A 21,945-nucleotide genomic window follows, 5' to 3' on the forward strand; every position below is an offset into this window, starting at 1 on the left:
ATGTTTGAGCCATTCCCTTTTTGTTTAAAAAGGGTTTCTAATAATTGTTATACAGGAACATGTAAAACTAGGAGAAAAAATACAAAATACTGGAACCTCCTTGGCTGGCCACACTTACTGGGTGTGTATTATGGGTGTATTAAAACATATATGAGGAAGCAGGGAGACAAAGCAGAGAAAACAAACATCCCATTATGGTGGGTGCTTGAAACTTCTAATGAATGCCAGAAAGTCTCCATGTTGCAAGAGACTCTGAAACAATGGACTACATAGGTCAATGCACCTTGTGTCCTGTCCCGAATGACAATTGAGGTACACAATGATAAGGTGGACAGGAGACATAGGCAACTAACTGCCACATAGGCCTTAATCGTCACCACATTCACTTTGTTTTCTACTTAGCCTTCCAATCATTAAACTCCATCTTTCTTGGAGTCCTCTTACAGCCTCCATCATCAGTGGACTGCTGTATTTAGCTGTCTACAGCTCTTCCTCAACCCCATGACATCCTTTCGCATCAACATTGTGTTAGGTTAGGGTTCACAACAACACACATGCACTCACACACACTCACAATGAACAAGTGAACAGCAAGAGAGAAGAGAGTGCTGGAAGGTCACATCCACTATGTGAGAATGAATGAAAGTATAATCCCTAAGGTACTAAGTACCACACGCACTGATGGGTGTTCACAAAAGGAAAAAACCCTTCTCCAACTAGAAGGTAAAAAGTGCCTATGAGATAAGGGAGAGTTCACACCAAAACTCAGAAGAAACATGATAATTGTAACAAACCCCCCTCGAGTGAATGATCTAAACATGTACAGGGAATAGGCAAATCAATCCCCAAACCTTATCAAGCCGTGAGCCTTGCAAAAGGCTTCTCTCTAGAGAGAGCTTTCATAAACACTTTTGCCAAGTTGTCCTATGTAGGGACATAAACCAAGTGAATCTCCACTCCATGGAGCCTCTCTCTAACATAATGATAATGCACCTCAATTTTCTTAGTGCAAGCATGATAAACTGGATTCCTTGCAATTGCCATGGCACTCTGACTGTTAGTGTAGATAGGAGTAGGTGACTACTGTCCCACACTAAAAATTGACCAAAAGGGGTCTACGCCATGCACATTCCAATGTAGCTGTAAATATTGCCCTGTATTCAACTTCACAACTAGATGTGGCCACTGTAGACTGCTTCTTGCTCAGCCAAGAAATGCATGAATCACCAAGCATGAAATAGTTGCCACTAGTGGATACTGTTGTGTCAAAACAGCTAGCCCAATCACTCTCTGTAAATTCATGCAAGTAAAGAGTAGTGCCTTTAGAATAGAAAAGGCCCAATATTTGAGTGCCTTTGAGATAACAAAAGACACGTTTAACCGCTTGCCAAAGTGTAGTACTAGGGCTATGCACAAAGCGTGCCAACTAAGAGACCCCAAATTGAGTATCCAGTCGTGCATTACACAAATATAATAAATAACCAATAGCCTGCTGATAAAGAGAAGCATCAAAAGATTCTTCTACATCCTCGAAGTGTAAACATGTGGCATGTCTCAACAGGAGTAGAGATAGGCTTGCAATTTTGCATCTAAAAACACTCAAGAAGCTATCCAATGTACTTAGACTACTGCAAAATAATGCCCCTCTCAATTGTAGTAAACTATATGCCAAGATAGTAGTGCAAGTGGCCAAGACCTGTCACATCAAAAGCATGCTGCAATCTAGCTTTCAAAGCTGAAATATGTGTCTCATGAGGTCTAGTCAACAGCAAAAATGAGGATTAAGAGACTATCCCCATCTTTGCAGATATAAAGTGTGCTCTCTATGTGTAAATTATTAAAGCCAAGAGCAATCAAGTATGCATATATCTTCTCATACCATGCCCTAGGTGCTTGCTTTAAACCATAGAAGGCCCTATGCAAATGGCGCACTTTACTTTCTAACCCATTCTAAACAAAACCAAAAGGTTGAGTGACATAATCCTCCTCATGAAGATCACCATTCAGAAAAGCAGTCTTCACATCCAACAGATACACATGCCAATCAAAATGAGCAGCAAAAGCAATGACACTACGAATGATGGTCATACGTGAAGTGGGTGCAAATGTCTCATCATAGTCAATTCCATGCTGTTGGGCATATCCATTGGCAACAAGACATGCCTTACAACGATCAATGCTACCATCACATCTACGTCTTAATTTGTAAATCTGCTTAGTGCATATAGCACGCAAGTTACATAACTCCCGTGTGCCATTTTTATCAATAGAGTTTAACTCTAATTGCATATGTCATGAGAACATGTATTTTTGAAACCTCACTTAACACGTGGATTAATTTTTTATCACATGATTAAGTAAATGTTGCACATGTGAGGTGCACTGGGATTAAAGTAAATTTACAATCCCGAGACCCGAAGAAATCACGGGATGTCAAAGACAAAGGTTGCTATAAGTTATGCAGCACAGGTACTTGTTAGTATCTGGTACCAGTTATTGGCCTAGGTCATTCATTTGGCCATAAGTGTCAGTTGGTGACACTAGAAAAGTAGCGTTTAATGGTACCTAACGCCAATCTGATGGTCAAAAATGACGCAGAGATACTCGAGAATGGAAGTTGCCTAGCCAATTTAATTATTGGCTAGTCAGATTATTTTTCAGAGCATCGAAATAATTATTAGATTAATTTTCAGTATTTAAAGGCTGAAAATTAATATCTAATTATGAAAAATGCTAGAAAAACCATTTGGGAAGGCTACCACTTGTCAAAAATGCCCATGAAAGACTGAAAAACGTCTTTAGAGGCTGGAGAGAAGCATTTTTACAAATTCAACCTACAAGAGAGAGGGAGAGGAGGCTGCTAGTCTGATTTGCAGCCATTGGAGGACCTTCTTAGGCAGCCAGGGGCAGAAGAAGACCAATCAGCAATAGGTGACAGCATCTACAGGCTGTTGAGACAGGGCAGCAACAGTAAATGACTAATTTTCTTCAGTTCTTTGCATCTACATGCTTTTGTGGCAGGGCAGCAGCTGCATTTGATTGATTTTCAGTCATTCTTCGTGACAAAACTCTAAATTTTCTCTCTCCCACTTTCCCTCTCATCTCCCAGTCATTTCACAGGCTTACTCCGAAGATCTCAGCATTTGGACCCTTGGAGGCTGAGAAATTTCAGATTTCTCTGCTATAAACCTAATCTGCATCTAAAATTAGGGTTTAGCAGCAGCCTCGAAAAGTGTGCCAGAAATTGGAAGCTCCAAGACTTGGATTCAACAGGGCTGAAGCTGTTTTTAGCCTATTCAAGTGGAGGGACCAACAAATAATTGAATTTGGGGCATTTTCCATCTCCATCAAAGCAGGTAAAGGCCAATTGATTGCCCAAATCAAGGGGCAAATCAGGTTAAAGACATGCTTGTGATTTTGAACAGCAAGGAGAGTTGGAATACTGAAAGGGATTGGGAGAATCCCATTGTAAATCAACTTCTTCTTCAATAAAGCTAAAGAAACATCGAAAGGGACGCCAATTTTGGGGCCAATCGGGTATGCATTGTCCAAGATCAGTAGGTAAATTTGTATTTTCAGATTTGCATTAATTGTTTGCTGCTGTAATTAAGTTGTAATCAGGGATTTACCACCCTATCCGAGGAGGAAGACTCGTTTCAACATAGCTGCCATCCAATGTTCGTTTTGTAAAGCATCGTGTAAAGAAACAAGTTCTTCATTGCAAGCAATAGCTACAAGTGCCTACGCACCCAAGTTACCTTATGCATAGCAAGTGGCTGCTCTAGTTCTGCTGCGAAGGTGAACAAGTTGTTTGCTGTCCCGTAAGGTATCTAACAACCATCTAGGTATTGTTTTAGCTTCCCAAATAGCAACCTCTCATCGGCCACTTCATAATCAGCAATACCTTGATCAACGGGCTGAAAATAAGGCTATTGTTCAACATGTGTTTGCAACTGCTTTTGCTATGATAAACCCTCAATAGGTTGCTGAAATTGACCAAAAGGTTCACTTTGCTGAAATAAAGGCAACAAACTGTCAAATATATCCATAGGCCCCACATTGGGCTGATTTTTGCAGTCCATGAAGGACTTACCCGCATATTCAGCAATACCACATCTCTACTAACAAAAATTTTGTTAGTGGAGGGTTGATACAAGCAGTATCCTTTACTTTCTGCAATATAACCAATAAAGATGCATTTGATAGCCTTGTATTCCAATTTATGCCCTCCTGGTTCTGGCACTAAAGCATATGCCAAACAACCAAAGACAGGCACATGTGACACCACTAATTTTCAGCCATTCCAAGGCCTCATAAGGCGTACACTCAACCAATGCTTTAGTTGAGCTGCAATTCAACACATACACTACATACAGGATAGCATCAAGCTAAAACTTTAGGGGCAACTTATTGTGTGACAATATACAATGTGCCATTTCCATCAAAGCGTGATTTTTTCTTTCAGCTACACCGTTTTGTTGAGGTGTGTAAGGCATAGTACACTAATGGATACATAATACTCCTTTCAACCAAGAAGCAGTTGCACTCCTGTGACATATATTCCCCCGAGCCCCCCTTGATCGGTACGTAGTGTAATCAACTTGCATCCACTCCCATTTTCAGCCAAGGCCAAGAATGTTTTAAAGCATGCAAACACTTCAGACTTGTGCTTCAAAGCATATGCCCGACAATGACAAGTCATGTCATCGATGAAGGTAACAAAGTACAAGTATCCTTCAATGGATTTGACACGCATGGACCCACAAACATCACTATGCACAAGCTATAATTGCTAATCTACAGTTGGGAAACAAAGCACAATGCATTTTGCCAAGTACACAACTTTCACATACATTGTGAGTAGGTGCTTTCAACAAAGGGAGATCAAGCACCATATTTTTGCTTCCTAGGCATAACGAACTGCGGCCAAACCGAGCATGCCATAACTCAGTGTCATCCACAATGGTGGCATCAACATGTAATGCACTCTCTAATGCTCTCCTCTCATACAAATCAAGCTAATAGAGTCCATTATACAAAGTACCAATGACAATGAGAACATCCCCATCACTACAGCCATAGACATTGCATCAATCCATGTGGAATTTGACCACAAAACCAGCACCTGCCATGGCTGAAACTGAAAGCAAGTTTTTCTTTATGCTGAGTAGTTACAAGTCATTTTCAAGCTGATAATTTTCCCATCCACTGCAATAATGGAAATCTGACCAATGCCTTGACTGGCATACAAAGCATGGTTTGCATATACAACCGATTCCCCCTTTTGTACATTTGCATATGATACAAACAAGTCACAAAAGGATGTTATGTACTTAGAAGCACCATTGTCAAAATACCAAGTGCTGCAATTTTCAGCAATTCAAAGACCATGCTCATGTGAAAAAGGATCATACAAATAACACACAACAAAGGCATAAGACTCATCAATATCCAAGCTTGCCAAATGTGAGGTTGCATCCTTTGCATTTGCTGAATTTTCAACAATACTCATGCTCGATTGTTTCTTCTTTTCACTTGCCATCCTCTTTCTACATTCTTCAATTACATGCCCCTTCTTTCTACAATAATTGCACCTCTTTTTCTTAGCATCATTAACCTTGGTGCTTGAGGAGTCCCTAAAAGAAGTTGTTTTGCCTTTTCGTTTGAAGTTTGAGGGCTGCCATGACTTCCCTTTGTTGCAAAGTTAGAGCGATTCAGCCTTGATTGTTCTTCTTGCAATAGTAGTAATACCAACGCATCAAATGTGTAAGCATTATCATCTACCTTTGCAAGTAAATGGAGTGTAGTGGCAAAACTCTGGTAAGTATCAAGTAGACCAACCAAGACCATAGATACAAGAGATACATCAAGAATGATTTCATCAATATTAGCAAGCTGCTCTGTATTATCCTTAACACGTGTAATATATGCATCCACAGAATCACTCTTTGTCATGTGCTCCATTTGAAGCTCCTTACGCAAATAGGCTACACGAGCCTCATTGCACACCTAATACAACGAAGCAAGCTTATGCCAAGCATCCTTGACCATTGTGCATAACCGAATATGCGAGATAACTTGCCTTTTGCACACTTTTTTTGTAACCAACTGCTGTCCAAAGCTCAAATGCAATCAACACAAAAATAAAGCAAAGAAAATACCAAAAACTCACAATTTTTTTTCTAAAATTTAATGACATCGATGAAGAATTTTCAACCGAAAACGCTCCAATGTGCATGAATATTAATGTACAAGGTATAATTGGCCTCAATGTTGATGAAGTTGGAAAATTTTCGCAAAATCCCTAGATTTAATCTGTGAAATTTGGTGAAATTATGACTCAAATGTGCAAACCCCCAAATTTTAATGCAAGACTAAGAAATTACTGAGCACCAAGTGCTCCCCAAAATTTTTGTGAGATTCAAGGTTCTTAGGTAAAAGCCTCAAATTTTTGGAAATTTTTGGGAGGAAATTTGGATTTGCTCCAAAATCCCCGAATTTTGTGCTTCACAAACACACCGAGCCCGAACAGGAGCAATTTAAAGGGTCTTATGCTGATTAAGGTTTGAGAGTTGAATACTTTAACAATATTTGTATCACGCATCAAGCAACAAATTCACGAACTATATCGGGGTTGTAAGCATGACATGGCAAGATTGTCAACAATGTTGATGGTGCAAACTAGAGCTGTCAGGTCTATTGGTGACAAGGCCTATTGGTGACAAGGCACAGTTGTCGACTACGTCTTTGACGCCTGGTGTGAATTAAGCAACAGGCAACAAGAAGCGCAGGACTGTCGAACGCTAGAGTTAACGTGGTGCATGCTATGGGGACTAGTCAACACCCCGTCTAACGTGATATACATTGGCCAACAAACCGTCATCGGCTTGAACATGCCGACCATTGATGGTAGTTTGATGGGATGTGTGACAACAAGCGCATAACAAAAATCACATGGCAGATAAAGGACATATGCTATCAAGCCCCTTATGGGTAGCGCAATGGAAAAGCAAACCACACGAATCTTTGGGGCAATGAGACTTTGAGGCTTCCGGCACAGGTCAGAGAACGCAACAAACAGTCGAGTAGTAATGACAAGCAAGGAGAAAAGCAACCAAGCCCAAGGCTCAACGGTAGCTTACATGGTGATGGTAGTGGCTGAAAGGTATGGCTCTGGTACCACTGTTCAGTTAGGGTTCAATAATACACGCACACAATGAACAAGTGAACAGCAAGAGGAGAGTGTTAGCAGGTCAAATCTGCTATGTGAGAATGAATGAAAGTACAGTCCCTAAGGTACTAAGGACCACATCCACTGACGAGTGTTCACACAGGGAAAAAAACCTTCTCCAGTTAGAAGGTAGAAAGTGCTCATGAGATAAGGAAGGGTTTGCATCTAATTCATGATGTCTCTAATGCCATCTTGAGAGCCTATAGCATCAAATCAAGCTTCTCCTTCACTAGAGGCCTTGAGGCGGCAATATTCTCTTGATGTGGAGGACAACACTATTAGCCTACCTATTGTAGTCATGTCAATCCATCATCTCTTGGTTGTGAGCTCCTATCATAGTCTAACGGAGACATGGGAGCTCTAGTAGTTTTTTAGTGTGCATTTCTGGTTCATTTTCTGCATTTTCTAGCCTGTCATCATCTGCCTGACATTATCCAATCAGCTGGCATTCTTCTCAACATTTTCTGCCACGTTAGCAGCTTGTGACTGCATTAAATGCAATCAGATTGCATTAAATGCTGTCAATTGGCCAATTTTGGCCATGTGGGCAGGTCGGCCAGTTTCAGCATATTTCTACTATTTATAGCAACCATTGGCTAGGTCAGCATTCACTCATCTTCTGCAGGTTGTACACTCTCCAACTTTGACACACTCCATCTCCGGTACTGCCATCTTTATCAGCCTGATCCAGTGCCCTCATCGATGATGTGGGCTGCATGCAGGGACTGATCAGGTCCTCCCTTTGTAATCAGCATTCATTCTCGGTCAGTGTAGATTTTCTTCCTTCTTTTGCTGTCTCTCTTTCCTTCTCGTTGTGTTTGTGTCCCTTCTTCCATTGCGCACTCTCACAAACACTTCATCATCCTCTAACCAGATTTTTATTAGATATTCAGATCCCTTACATGTGAATACTCATTATTGTGTGTTAGAGCCTTTTATTGTGAACGTGGGCAAGATAGTTGTGCCACTTGTGAGCGCAAGGAGTCATTTGGCCTTTTTAGATTAGATTCTTATGTGACATCATCAATGAGGTCATGGAGATTCCCTCCAATGACATCATGTCTGATTTGCGTGAGTATGAGGCCAGCTAGCCTATAAAATATCCCATTGTACTTGTTTCTAGTACCATCAATCAATCTCTCTCCCTCCTTGCCTCGCTTACTTATAGTACTATCAATCAATCAATCAACCCCCCTCCCCGTTGTTAGCAAACTAGCCAATTCATGTGTGAGCTTGTGCATATTCCAGTGGGCTAGGCATTTCATGATGAGGTCTACCTATATGGGCACCTAAATCCTGATTATTTTTTGCATTTTTATTTGGCCAATTGTTGTATTCACTAGCCAACCTGTATTTATGGTGGCTCCAAATGCTGGCCCAGCTGTATTCTTGGCACACATCTATCCCTCAAAATCCTTGTCCTAGTTCATCTTCTCTATACCAATGCTACCATGTCAGCTGCTTCTCCCTAGCTCTTCTAACTAAGGTGTGTTCATCTAAAAAGGAGCATTCCGCATTAAACCTTAATCAGCTCACTTCAACAACTCCAAAACTCAAACTTTAATGCTAAAAAGAGTTTATGTGTCCCATAAGCAAATGCTCCCAACTTGGTTGGCTCCTTGTCAATAAATAGATGTTGTGCTCAATCACATGTCATCTCTTCATTTCATCCATCGTCTACTTCATCACGTGGCTGCCCAGCACTCAGCCAGCTGCTGCCATGCTTTCTCCAACCCCAAGTGACCAGTCTATTGCTGCTATCCTGCTCTCTGAAGGCTCCACACAGCTGCATTTACAGGAAGTATACTGGCGTCTGCTACGCCATCACTGCAACCTATTTTTCCGACATTTTCAGCTTTTTCTGCCAAGCCAAGGCTGCTGCATCTTTTCCTGAACCTGGACAGACTTCACAACAGTATTCAACATTTGATCTGCTCTTCTAACTACCTCATTGATCAAGCTGAATGCTGATACAGCTGTGTTTTGTTGCAAGTCTGGTCATACTACTGCCACCCTGCTCCTAGAGGTCTCTATCAACCCAAGACACACTCCTACAAGCTGCATTTTGCTGCTTGCCTGCTCTAACTAGTGGTTACTAAAACAACCTTTCTCCTAAAAGAAGTTGGTGATAACCTAATTGATCAATATTTACCGGAAGCAATTAAAGCACATAAACCGAAATGCACAATTACCACTTAATCTTGGACAATGGACAGCCTATTGGCCCCAAAGCTGGCACCCCTTGTGATATTTCTTTATCTTTTATTGCAAATGGATGAAGTACACCGAGATTCCTTAATGTCCTCCACTAATCCAAGTGCCTCTTGCTGTCATAAATGACCTACCAGCCTTCAAACCAATTTATCCGTTAGTTTGCAGAAGATTGGCCTTCAATTATGCTCCTTGGGTGACAAATTTAGCCCCAAATGTTTGTTGGCTCAATGTCCACTTGAATCTCCTAAAATTGCCGCAATTTCAATGACTGAAATTCGAGTCTCTAGGCCTTCAATTTTTTAGTGTGCTTCCCGAGGTGGCTGTCAAACCCTAATTTCTACTATAAATCCGAGTTTACAAAAGAGATTCACCAAAATCCCCACCTCCAATGGTTGAATCTACTAGAAATTGCTAAGGAAGGATAAGAATAGGTTGGAGGATGAGAGAGAATGCTGAGGAGAGGGAGAATTCAAACTTCCATCATGACAAAATGGAAAAAATCAAGTCTTCCCTTCTCCCTACTTATTCCAGCTTACTCTCGTCTTGTGGGGGAGCTTCCTAGGGCTTAGCTAAGCCTTGTTAAGTGCTTATTGAGCAGAGGAACAACCATTCTATCCATTTTGAGTGGATACAAAGCATGCTCTAGAAGTCGTAGACAACTATGGCAACTTGACAGCACTATCGTATTTTGGCCATAACTTTCGCATACGATATCGAATTCAAGTGTTCTATAGCTAGAAACAATGAGCGTGACAAGAGCTACAGGTTTGAGCACTCATAGAGTTGATTTTATTTAGTTTTCTGTTCCCTGTTTCACACAGAACAGAACAATTCTAGTTTGAAATTTCATAATGCATGTTTGATGCTTCGGGATGCTATTTTGATGTCCGAATGGTATGGTTATGCTTTTGGGACTGATTTGAGCTTGAAATAGCTCAAATTTCACTTTCATTTCAATGCTATAATAACAAAATAACAAGTATTTTATCAATGAAAAGCTTATGCCTAATGCTCATCGATGCTTTACAAGATACTCAATGGATCTACCGCTACGTCGGTTGTTATGTATACTTCCTGATATACTATGGCATACTTTTGGGTTTTATACTCCCGACTTATGCTTCATGCACCTTGGATACTCGGATGTCATGTACTTGATGTTTTGAGCTTGCATTGCTCATTTGGTATTCGATTTTGTTCCAGAGAAAGTTACTTGCACTACTTTGGATGTTACATAAAGCTTTGGATTTATGCAGTTAAGCTTGAGCTTACTTTCACCGAGACCGTGACACGCTTACTTCATGTACATACTCTCTTAATATGTATTGGATACAATTACCCTACAGTGGGCTGATTTGATCACTTGCTTTGAACCTAGCACTTATGTTTGTCAATGTGTTGTCAGTGATATTTATATGCTTCTAGGTTATGTATTGAGCTTTGCTCAGTAAGTTATGCATTTTGCAACTCTCCTCTCTTTACCTTGAGACCTCCTATGTGCATGATGTCTATGCCTACTGCATGTATGGTTACTGACACAATGCAGTTGTGACAACCTTCAATGCCAGTTCTTCCTGGGCTTTCTTTCTTGGTTGCTCATATCTATTGTTGGCATAGTGCTGTAGTTTACTACAACAGCCTATCATTTCAGATTTATGCATTCTATCTGAGGACAACCACTTGGATTTGACAATCACTTAATTACAGTTAGTGGACAACTCATCCTTTTGGTACTTTCTCTTGCTCAACCCTTGATTTGGCTCTAATTTTGGGGCTCTTTTGCTGTCATCTACAGTAGCAAAGCCCTACCTCTCAAATGTATTGGCTGAAGTAACTCATGGACCTTCATATAAAGAAGAGGACTTCCATGTCCGCCCACTTAAATGAGTTTCATTCTATTTTCAGCCACTTATCTTTGCAAGGAATTGAATTTAAGGACATCCTTCCTCCCTTGTTCTTGCTCGTCACATTGCCTAAGTCATGGACACATTCCGTACTGCTATGTGTACAAATATGCCTACTGATGGGCTGAAATTGTAGAATGTAGAGGGTGCACTCTTGAATGAAGAGATTAATAGAAAGAATGTTGATGCTTCCCGCACCTCTCATGCTTTGATAGTCAAAGACAATAACAGTAGGAGCAGTAAAGACCACTGTGTGAGAGACTCTTAGAATTCTCGTTCTCAATCACATGGATGGTCTCACAGTAAATCCTACAACCATAAGTCCGCATTAACTTGTCACTATTGTGGGAAGCAAGGTCATATTCAACCACATTACCATAAAATGCATGATGACAAGCACAAAGAAAAGGGAAAGAATAAAGTGCTAGAAAAGAATAATGATTACAACATTATCCCTAACAAGTCTAGTGTCAAGACTAAAGAGATTAATGTCGTACAGACCAATTCAGATGATGACTACATACTTGTAGCTTCTTCTCTTGATGCTTCGCAATTAACTAATACTTCGTCTACCTATCCTCAATGTTAGCTACTTGATTCAAGGGCTTCATTTCATGTCACCCCTCATCGAGAGAGGTTCCACTCTTATCGTAACATGACAAGATTTGTCAGATTGGATAGTGACTAGGCCTTGGATATTGTTGGTATTGGAGATATTCACCTACAGTTTCATTCACACGGTATGTTTACTTTACATGATATATGCCATGTTCCAGCTTTGACCCAAAGCCTGCTTTCAGCTAGACACTTGGACGATACAGATTATGTTGTATCTTTTGGTGATTCCTTGTGGAAGCTTACCTGTAGGAATCTTGTGCTAAGTCTGGCACTATTTACTCCTTTTTTGTATTTGGGTCTATTGACCATGTTTTGGCAGTGGTTGCCGTACCACATGTATTGTTATGGCATGGTCGCCTTGGACACATGTCATTAAAGGGAATGAAAATGCTTACCCGTTTGCAGTATCTTCTATCCCTTGACTATAAGTGTTTTGATTCTTGTGGTCATTGTCTTTATGGCATGCAGACTCGTAACTCGCATAAAAAGTCTAGCATTACATACGTGGGTGAGCCTCTAGCTCTTGCTCATTCTGATGTTGTGGACCTATGCCCTGCAAATCATTAGGTGATGCGAAGTATTTCATTGCTTTCATTTATGAAAGCTCGTATAAGACCTGGGCATACCACATAAAGCAAAAATTGGAAGTCTTAGCTATCTTTCAACATTGGCTCACTTTTGTTGAGAACTTGTCTAGGTATAGACTGAAATACCTACGATCTAACAATGGGGGCGAGTATGTCACTAAAGACTTTGAGCTATTTTGTGATGAGAGGTGTATGAAGCATTAGTTGACCAACCGTATACCCCACCCCAGAATGGTATGGTTGAGCACATGAATAGGACGATTCAAGAGCTCAACCATACCATTCTGAGTTAAGGCAGTTACCACTGCCATACATTTGATTAATCAATCCCCAAGCATTGCTCTTAACTATTAGATTGCAAAGGAGGTATGGTCTAGAAAACCTCCATCATATGCTCATTTGCGTATCTTTGGTTATGAGGCTTTCTACCATGTTCCCAAGAACAAGAGTAATAAACTAGATCCTAAGTCCATGAAATGCACATTTCTTGGTTATGGGGACGAAAGTAAGATGGGCTATCACCTATAGGATCCACAGGCTCAGAAGATCATCCGTAGCCATGATGTTGTTTTCCATGAGAAGAAAATACATAAGCACCCCAAGCAGATCATTGAGGTATACAAGGTGATTTTTTAGGAGCCTCCTATTATTGTACAGCCAATTAGACAACCTGCAACAGTTGATGCTCCAGTGGCCCAGGACCATGATGTTGGATAAGAGGTATATGCCCCACAACCTATTTTGCGGCGGTCTACTAGAGATAGATGTCGGCCTAAAGACACCTGTGCCTAACCGCCTGTATATCCATTACACTCACAATACCCGCACACATATACATTGCAAGTGGCGGGCACGCATCACTATCACTTCATTATTTATTCTTTCAATGACATTTGAATAAGGGAAGGCCAGTCACACATTGTTGGAAATGCAATCCACAATTGCTAGAGAAAACTAACTCACTATCAATGTAGCAACAATGAGTTGAGACTAGGTTTGAATCCTAGGCCAAATGGAGGAAGATTTCCATAATTGGATAGACCGGTGGTCATCCAACACCCTAAGGTTTTGGAAGCTAGATGGCTAGTCCAATTATGGGAAACTTCTGGTTAAGCGTGCAATGGCGTGAACAATACCACAATGGGTGATCTTTCGAGAAGGGGAGGCACAAGGGACCCCACCCTGTTTCTAACTTGGTATCAGAGCTCAAGTTATTGAGCTTGGGTGGCACTAGGACCTCAACCAAGGTGTGGCTCGAGGAGGGGAGTGTTGAAAATGCAATCCACAGTTGCTAGAGAAAACTAGCTCATTATTGGTGCAACGGTGTTGAGTTGAGACTAGGTTTGAATCCTAGGCCAAATGGAGGAAGATTTCCATAATTGGATAGACCAAAGGTCATCCATTACCTTAAGGTTTTGGGGGCTAGATGGCTAGTCCAATTATGGGAAACTTCGAGTTAAGCACGCAATGGCATGAACAATACCAAGATGGATGATCTCCCAGGAAGGGGAGGTACAAGGGACCCCACCTAGTTTCTAACTCACATTATAACTATTAGAGTTCCCACATACGATGTGTCTCTCTCTCTTGCTCTCTTGTTCTATCCACTATAACTCTTGCTTTGCTCTTGGTTCCACTTGTGTACTTCCACTCAAGCTCTACTTTTCAAATCACCAAATCTTGGAGGGTCTCTTGCCTGTTGAAAATGGCCTGTTAATGTTGCACTAGCAATGGCAGCTCCTCTCTCTCTCTCTCTCTCTCTCTCTCTCTCTCTCTCTCTCTCAAGGCTGGAATGACCCTCAGCCTCCCACATCATTTTTCCCACTTGCATGGGCAAGTTTTTCCAAGTGGTTGTTAAACTAAAAACACATTAGCTTCGTTAAAACAACCCCAAAACATAATTAATTAGTGAATTAAACTTTATTACTTTTTAAAAAATGTGTTCCTAGACAGTGTGTGTGTCCCATAAGCATAAAACTTGATTGGGAGGACCCAAACTTTCTATAAATAGGCATGCTACCCTCCATCTAGCATCAATCTCGTTTTTGCAACTTGAAGGTGCTAGAGCTTTGCTATCCACATCCCATACACGAAGGATATCTCAGTCAAACTTATCCACCCATTGCCTTCTGCCATCACGCACCTATTTCTCAGCCATCCATCGCAGATTCGGACTATTTTCAGCCATCTCTCTATTGTTGGTCATCTAGGCGGCTCCTACCATCATCAAAAATCTATGTTTACGGATGCGTACTACCCCAAACTTTGCGTTTCAGCCTGCTTTGCCACAGTCTGCACTGGCAACACAATGGAGAGCTGCGTCTTGTGTAAATTGATACTTCCCACCCCATTCGTGATCTCTAGGAGCTACACTTTACTGATCTTGTGCATTGCCAACTCCCACGTCATCTTCTCGTTGTGTTTCCAATTTCCAGCCTTCGTCTAACATTAATCCAACATCCTAATGTTGTGTTTGCTGCTGCCAGACACATTCGGAGGCCGCCTTGCTGCATTTCGAGATCCATCAGAGTACAACACACTCTCTAGCTCATACTCTCCACCTCGATCCTCAAGACAGGAATTCGGGGGTCAATATCCTTCATTGCATAGTGTGTTTGTTGCATTGAGCATTGTATTCTACTCAATATACATTCATTATTATTCACTATATTCATTGTCTCTGCGCTACCCTAACCCTAACTATGCTTCTTTATCAATTTGTGCGTTCATTGTAAAATTATGTTGTGTTTTCTATGGTAGAGCATCTATTTACATGGTATCAAAGCTAAATACTCACTAAAGAACTGAAAAGCTCATCTCAAAAGCAAGAACTACAAAAGGGAAGATGACATTGAACACTTCCACACCTACTTGGTCCCCAAAGAAGCTTATGCCAAGAACTAAGTAGAAGTGGCATCCACTACCAACTCCACAAGGTTCCAACATAGCCAAAGATCTTTCTGACCACTTTGAAGGCACACATCGCTATCCTATCATAGATGGGAAGTTGCAGCTAATCATAGCTCACAAAGTCAAGAAGTCTAAAGAGCTTAGAAGACAAGGCTTTAAACAAAAGTTGTGCAAGAAGATATAATTGATTCTTTCTCGTCAAATGTTGCACATAAATCTGATGATGTTGCAAGGCCATCGAGACCTCCATTAGAAATGGGCCCCCGTCTTGGAGAAAGAGATCCAAAGTATGTTCCTTACTTTCAGCCTATCTCTCCTACTTTGATGCAAGGTACACAAGTTTCTACTTTAGTTCTTTCTACTTCTTTTACTTCACCGCCTTTGCAACATTATGGTAGTGATCAAGATGAAGGTACAGTGTGATATGTTGATCATGGTAAAACTCCCATTGAAGATCCTATTAATACAAGGGGTGACTATAAGAAAAAGATTGATAACTCTTCTTCTTCCTTTCCTTCTTTCCATTTTGCTTCTCAAAGTCAAAATGAGTATAGTGTTTCTTCTTCCATGCATTCCGCATCATCATCATCATTTCAATTTCCATCTATTAGTCAAAATCAATTTAATGCATCTTCATTATCATTCAAATCACACTTTCAAAATCCGCCCATCCCATCCACTTCTTCTGCTGCATCACCGTTGCCCTTAACAACATTCATCTTTCAATATCAGACACCACATGTCATTGTACCATTGGACATGAGGCTTACCTCATCTCCATGGAGACATCAAAGGCTTCGCTTGTTGCCCTGACAAGTCCAAGACTAGAGGAAGAAACCACCAAAGATGCAAAGGGATGTTTACCCCTTCCACCCAAATGGGACAAGCTTGCCTCAAAAACATTTTGGAATTCTTCCATGGGCCACCATGGAACAACATGAAGTTACTGTCCACCCAAGAGGGGCTTGCACCTATCCATTATCAACATCCTTATGCAAATCATGACACAAAAGCAATGCCTCAAGCCACGCCCAAATACGGGAAATGAGGGGAGTCCAACCTGAGAAATAGATGATGGAAATCCTCTCATGGCAGGCTGCAACTTGTTGCAACACAATACCTGTCCCCAGAACTTCCACTGCATGTTCTTCATCTGGTAAACACAATGCCTGACCCCAAAACTTCCACTGCATGTTCTTCATCCGGTAAACTAGTCGCCTTCCCTTCATTTGCATGAATATATTCACTCATTAGACTATTAGCTTAAGAAACATGTCATTCCTCTCCTATTGAGGAGGACAAGAGCAAAATCCTCAGCCTGAGATTCCACATCTGAATCCAGTGTTCTCTCCATGCCATCGCCATTGTGTTGGTCAAGGAACTCCATATCAATACCGTAAGAAGTAAGTATTGCACTAGATTCTCAAAATAATTGATTTAATTCCTTTTGGGACTGTTTTAAGAGCCCGAAAAATATGGATAATTAAGTGGCAATTTCTCGGTGGCTCAACACATTGTAGGATATACATTCTCCTCAGACCCTATCTTGAGCATCATGTTGGCAATTTTGCATGGATAATTGCAAATTTGAACCAGCTATTTAGTCTACAATCTACTGCATAACCTCCATTGATGCGAACTTTTTGTTGATAGTGACTAACCTATTAACAAAATAATGCAAGATCAGTGGCTGAGTTCACTTCTCATGGTTTTGAGAGATACTCTTCTGTATCATTTTGATATATTTCTCATCACATTTAAAGCAAAATAAAAAATTTCAGGGATTAGGGAGATTGTGTAAAGACCTGCTCGATATAATCTATATAGTGAAGAGCACCATGTACAAACTGAGTTCCGCCTCCCGGGAATAAGAGTCGATCACCTGATTTTTTCACCCAATTCTGATCTTTTTTATATGATACCAAGCCTGGATGCGGTACATTGCTGTAATATATCTGCATAGTAAATTGCAATGACTGGAGTCATATTGTGCCAAATGTGGCAGTTGCACAGGATCCTCCAAGAAGAAGATTAAGAGCATCCCAAAAAGCAACATTATAACAGGTAACTAACTCAAACTAGTTTGTTGTCATGATATCAAGTACAAGTTATATCAATAGGACTGCTTTCATGAAATTTAGTTTCTAGATTCAATGGTCAGTGTTGTTACTACAGAAATATCCAAGTTCAGAGGGGCGTGACAGTGATACCTCCTTTCTGCTTTGAGGCCATCGAATAGGCATACGGTAGCCTTGAGTAAGAGGCACCAAACAAGTGGGTGCAGGGTTGGGACAATGTCGTTCTCTATGCTCAAAATGTTTAGTACTTTTGAGTGCCTTTATTGCTTTTTTATTGTCAAGGCAGGGCACATAATCAGCTGCTCCCTCAAGGTTACAGAGTTTCCAAGCCATGGAAAAATCTGCCTTCTTCTTAACAGATTCACCATCAACACCTTCAGACGTCTCCTCTATTTTGCCATCATCATCAACCTGTTTGTCAAAATCTGTCTTTAAAACATCAGTTTGCTGCTTATTTTCTTGCTCCACCTCTTCTCTCTCTTCTTTGGACTCACTTGCTTGAGTGGTCCAGTTGCTTTGTTTCTCATTATTTTCAACCTGAATTTCTGACTCTGCTCCACCACTTTCTTCAAGTTCGGCCTCTCCTTCAGGTGCACTCTTGTCGCCCTTCGTAATAGTTTCTGGCCTTTTTTCAAAAGATTCTTGCTCTTCCTGTTGCAGTGGGTCCTTCTCTGTATACATGCCTTTTTCCTCTGTTTCTGTGGCCATCTCTGATGACTCTCTTTCCTCCTCCTCTTCATTAATAGATTTCTGAGTCTCCTTTCCCCTCAGCTTTCCATTCTGCTGAGAACTCTCGTCCTGCTTTTCTCCATTGTCCTGTTGTTCATTTCCAGTGCTTTCTTCGAAGACCTGAGTTTCTGATGTGCCTTTCTTTTCAGATGTATTTGTGCTGTCAATGGGCACTCGTTCAGCTTCACTTGCTATTTGTTGTTCAGCAGGAGAGCTTAAAACCCACAGACCTATTAAACATAATGCCACAAAGGTGACAATGGTAGCAGCAACATAGCGTGATGGCATGTGTTTACCATGGCGGAGATACCTCCCTGGTGCCATGTTGGTATAACCTGTCCAAATAGATTTACAAGCCAATAGCAAGTTATGAAAATGCTGCAACGTCATTCAGGAATGCAAGTTAGAAAAGCAATATAGAGTTATTCCTTGTGTTATTTCGACCCTGAAATTTGAATTCATGCACCTCAGTCGAGCACAAAATTGAGCACATAAGGTGGTGTAGAATTTCTAAAGCATGTACCACACAAAAGCATCAAGACTAACCAAACAGTTTTGATGGCCCCCCATGGGTCCCAAATCATCATTGGAGCCATCTTGAGAAGGGGCACTATAGGAGGCCAGGAGAGTTGTAAAGCTTTTGGTATTCATCACAATTCCAGAAAGAGTAGCCTAGATGTCCATCCAGGCCACTGCTCCTAACCTCCCAGTTTTTCTCTTCATGGGGCAGCCATTGCTGCTCCATTCTTTGAAGTCCTCCATGTTGATGCCAAGGGAGATATCAGAACAAAAAAGGGCCACTCTAGTGTCTTTGGCTTTGATAACACTCAAGCCAAATCTTGGAACTCAAACTCAACAAAGAAAGGCAAATTCAGTGGAGCTGGCAAGTCCGCTATACACCAGAGAGCATGGAAAAGGCTAGGAGTAGGTGCTGAACTACCATGCACAAGGCTGGCCTGATGACAACTGCAGGAAATCTGAAATCTAAGATAGTAGGAGGCTGAATACAATCGTGGAAGAGTATAGCAAAGCATGGGTGCAATCTGTTAATCTAGCCAGCCTGGTAGAGATGGAAGCGAAGTTGTAGCCTGCTGGCCATTGCAACAAACCAGATTCAACTGCATGGCAGCTCAGACTGCTAAGTATTTCAACTTACTTCCCAGTATGATCAAGTTATTCAAGCCGCAAGGCATGAAAGATACACCTTCCAAAGCAACTTTGAATGTTGGTTTTGAAGGACCTCCAAACAGATTTCAACAAAACCAAAAAGCCTACAGATGGGCTCCCATGCCAAAAACTTTGCCCCCTACATTCACTCTTTTTCTGCACAGGACATGCTAAATGTAGCCGTTTGATGTCTGCAAAGTGCCAAATTGAAAGAAAGAATAGACCATGCAACATATGGGCATCAAGTGGAAGGTCTTGATGAATGCATTGCAGCCATACTTTCACATTCAAGAAATTCAGTTCCAAACTCACGCTATGGACAATAACAGTGAGCTGCAGTACATCATGAAGTAGAACTTGGCTTTTAACTTCCACTTGTCCCAGTTCAAGCCCCTTGCATTGTGTATCCAGATCTTTCTGATCCAAAACCACCACCGCAACTGTTGTACTTGACACCCTTATCAAAAACTCAACCGTCCAAACAAACAAGGACAGCTTTGATATTTAGCCCCAACCAACCATACAGAGAAAAGGATCAACGATATCATAAATGGCCAGTCACCCTTCTTAAGGAAAAGAGCGACCCATCAATTACCTGTCTTATCGCACACATAAATGGGATTGCCAGCTATAATTTCAGTCTATAAGACAATTTTAAGTATAAAAAGGACCGATTATAGTCAAACAATGTCATGACATAATATAGCATTACACATTCTTCATGACATGTTGGAGTAAAATTGCATGTTGTTAATCCAAGCGGCTACCACAAGTCCTTCGCATACCTACTAGTTACTGGAGACATAAAAAATAGCTTAGAATAGATACTACATTAGTTTATTTTCTCCTTTAAAGCAGGCTAACCTATGCTAGACAGAATGATGCGTGGATTCGGCTGTCTAGATTCAACTAGAGCACATATGCAGAGAAGTAACTGAAAGTTGCCAATGGAGTGTAAAACTTCAAACTCCTACTCATGTTTTTACTTTGCTTACAAAATCGGTGTGTATCGGGCCTTTCTATTTGATCATGAAAAGCAGTATGCAGAATAGCAAGATACTGTGACAGTCTGGTTCATGGAGCCTAAATTCTGTCTCCACTTGATCAGATCTGGATCTTCAGACATGGAGACGTTCTGTAGCTGATTGACTGAGCGTATATCGAGGCCCTATGTGCCTGATTGAATAAACAGGAAGAAAAGAAAGCAGAGGAAAGGATAATGTGTACCTCGGGGAAGGGAGCTACTGCATTGAGTTAGGACATCGCTTTTGGTGACAATGCAGGGGCTCGAGCGCACAGTTGGTTCGCCATCTTCATCTTTTAATGGGAAGTGGCACCGGTTTGTTTGGTGACGCTAGTTTGTCCGCCATCTTTTTGAGGCCAGTGATCCTTTGCACCGTTCAAACTTCATAGCATGGGCTTGCCAATTGTGCACTCAAACCTTACAAGAAGATATCGCATTTTAAGGAAATCAAGAAATAACCTCCATTTTTTTTTTCCTTTTAACGTGTGTCTTGTTTGGGGGAGGTCTTGGATTCAAGCCCTAGGGTACCTCAGGCTTGTCTACCTAGACGAGGCGCTACAAGGCACCGTAGACCTAAACTACAATTCAAGCCCTGGGCACCTCATGGGTTTTGTCTACCTAAACGAGGCACTACAAGTCACCCTAAACCTAAAACTATAATATAAAATATCAAACGAAATTGTTGAAATTTTGATTTTATCGTAATATGAATTGCTACATTTTTTGGCTTGCCAAGGCAAACCACAATTCATACTATTTATCTTTGGCTTAGTGATGTTTGACCTTAAGTTTTTGTGTTCTTTAACATTTTTTGAAAGAATTCTAATAGTCCCAAAGGTGATGGTCTCTAGGGTTAACCGTTTATGTCCAAAATCACATGTGAAATGGATTCAAGCATTGTTGGGTGTATTACATGGTTGGACACCTACATTCTTCACGTAAATCTAGGATTTCACCCACTTGAACACTCCATTTGCCCTCCTCATTTGTGCCTCGATCACCTCGGAGGAGAGTATTAGTGTGATCAAACTATTCGTTTAGTTTGTGGGCTATCTTTTGGGGACATATGAAAAAATATTGGTGTTCATCTTTCTCACTCTCTTAGCTTATATTTGGAGTGTACCAACCCCCATTGTGGGCATCTAGATGTGTGTATGTGTTATCTCAAGGGGAAAGGGGGTGTAAAGAAATGATAGGTTTTGCAATGGACACATCAAAGTGTACAATAAACACTCCTAGTAAATGAATGTAGTAACACAATGAATGAAATCAAATGATGATACAAGGTCCTCAAGCCTTTATGTCTCTAAGACCATTGCGGAGGGGTGAGACACAAATTTCGATGATGATGGAGAGGCTCAAGATGATTACACAACTTGCTAATGAAGAACAATGGCACTTGTTAGAGTGTGCACTATGGTGGTAGTGAGATGGAGTCTTCTAAGCAAGGGGCATGTCATAGAAGGCACAAGATGGAAGTGGA

At 41.0% G+C, this 21,945-nt stretch overlaps 1 protein-coding gene across 2 annotated transcripts in view; it reads right to left on the reverse strand.

Moving 5' to 3' along the window:
* LOC148025446 (putative methyltransferase PMT23) overlaps nt 1–20,873 on the reverse strand; it is a 51,914-nt gene extending 31,041 nt beyond the window's left edge. The window contains exons 1-3 of one of the 2 annotated variants that reach the window (XM_087692572.1): nt 20,434–20,642; nt 17,675–18,606; nt 17,270–17,419 (exon numbers count right to left, since the gene is read on the reverse strand). In XM_087692572.1, coding sequence (XP_087548698.1) covers nt 17,270–17,419; nt 17,675–18,595 — 1,071 coding nt within the window. In that variant the 5' untranslated portion in view covers nt 18,596–18,606; nt 20,434–20,642. Of the gene's footprint in view, nt 1–17,269; nt 17,420–17,674; nt 18,607–20,433; nt 20,643–20,665 lie in introns of those variants that run through there. The other variant, XM_087692571.1, reaches the window with a different exon arrangement.
* Between the last annotated feature and the right edge of the window lie 1,072 nt (nt 20,874–21,945).

The sequence above is a fragment of the Lygodium microphyllum genome, chromosome 14 (genome assembly GCF_053477565.2).
Source record: "Lygodium microphyllum isolate KBCC chromosome 14, Lygodium_microphyllum_v1.1.10, whole genome shotgun sequence".
Lineage (NCBI taxonomy): Eukaryota > Viridiplantae > Streptophyta > Polypodiopsida > Schizaeales > Lygodiaceae > Lygodium > Lygodium microphyllum.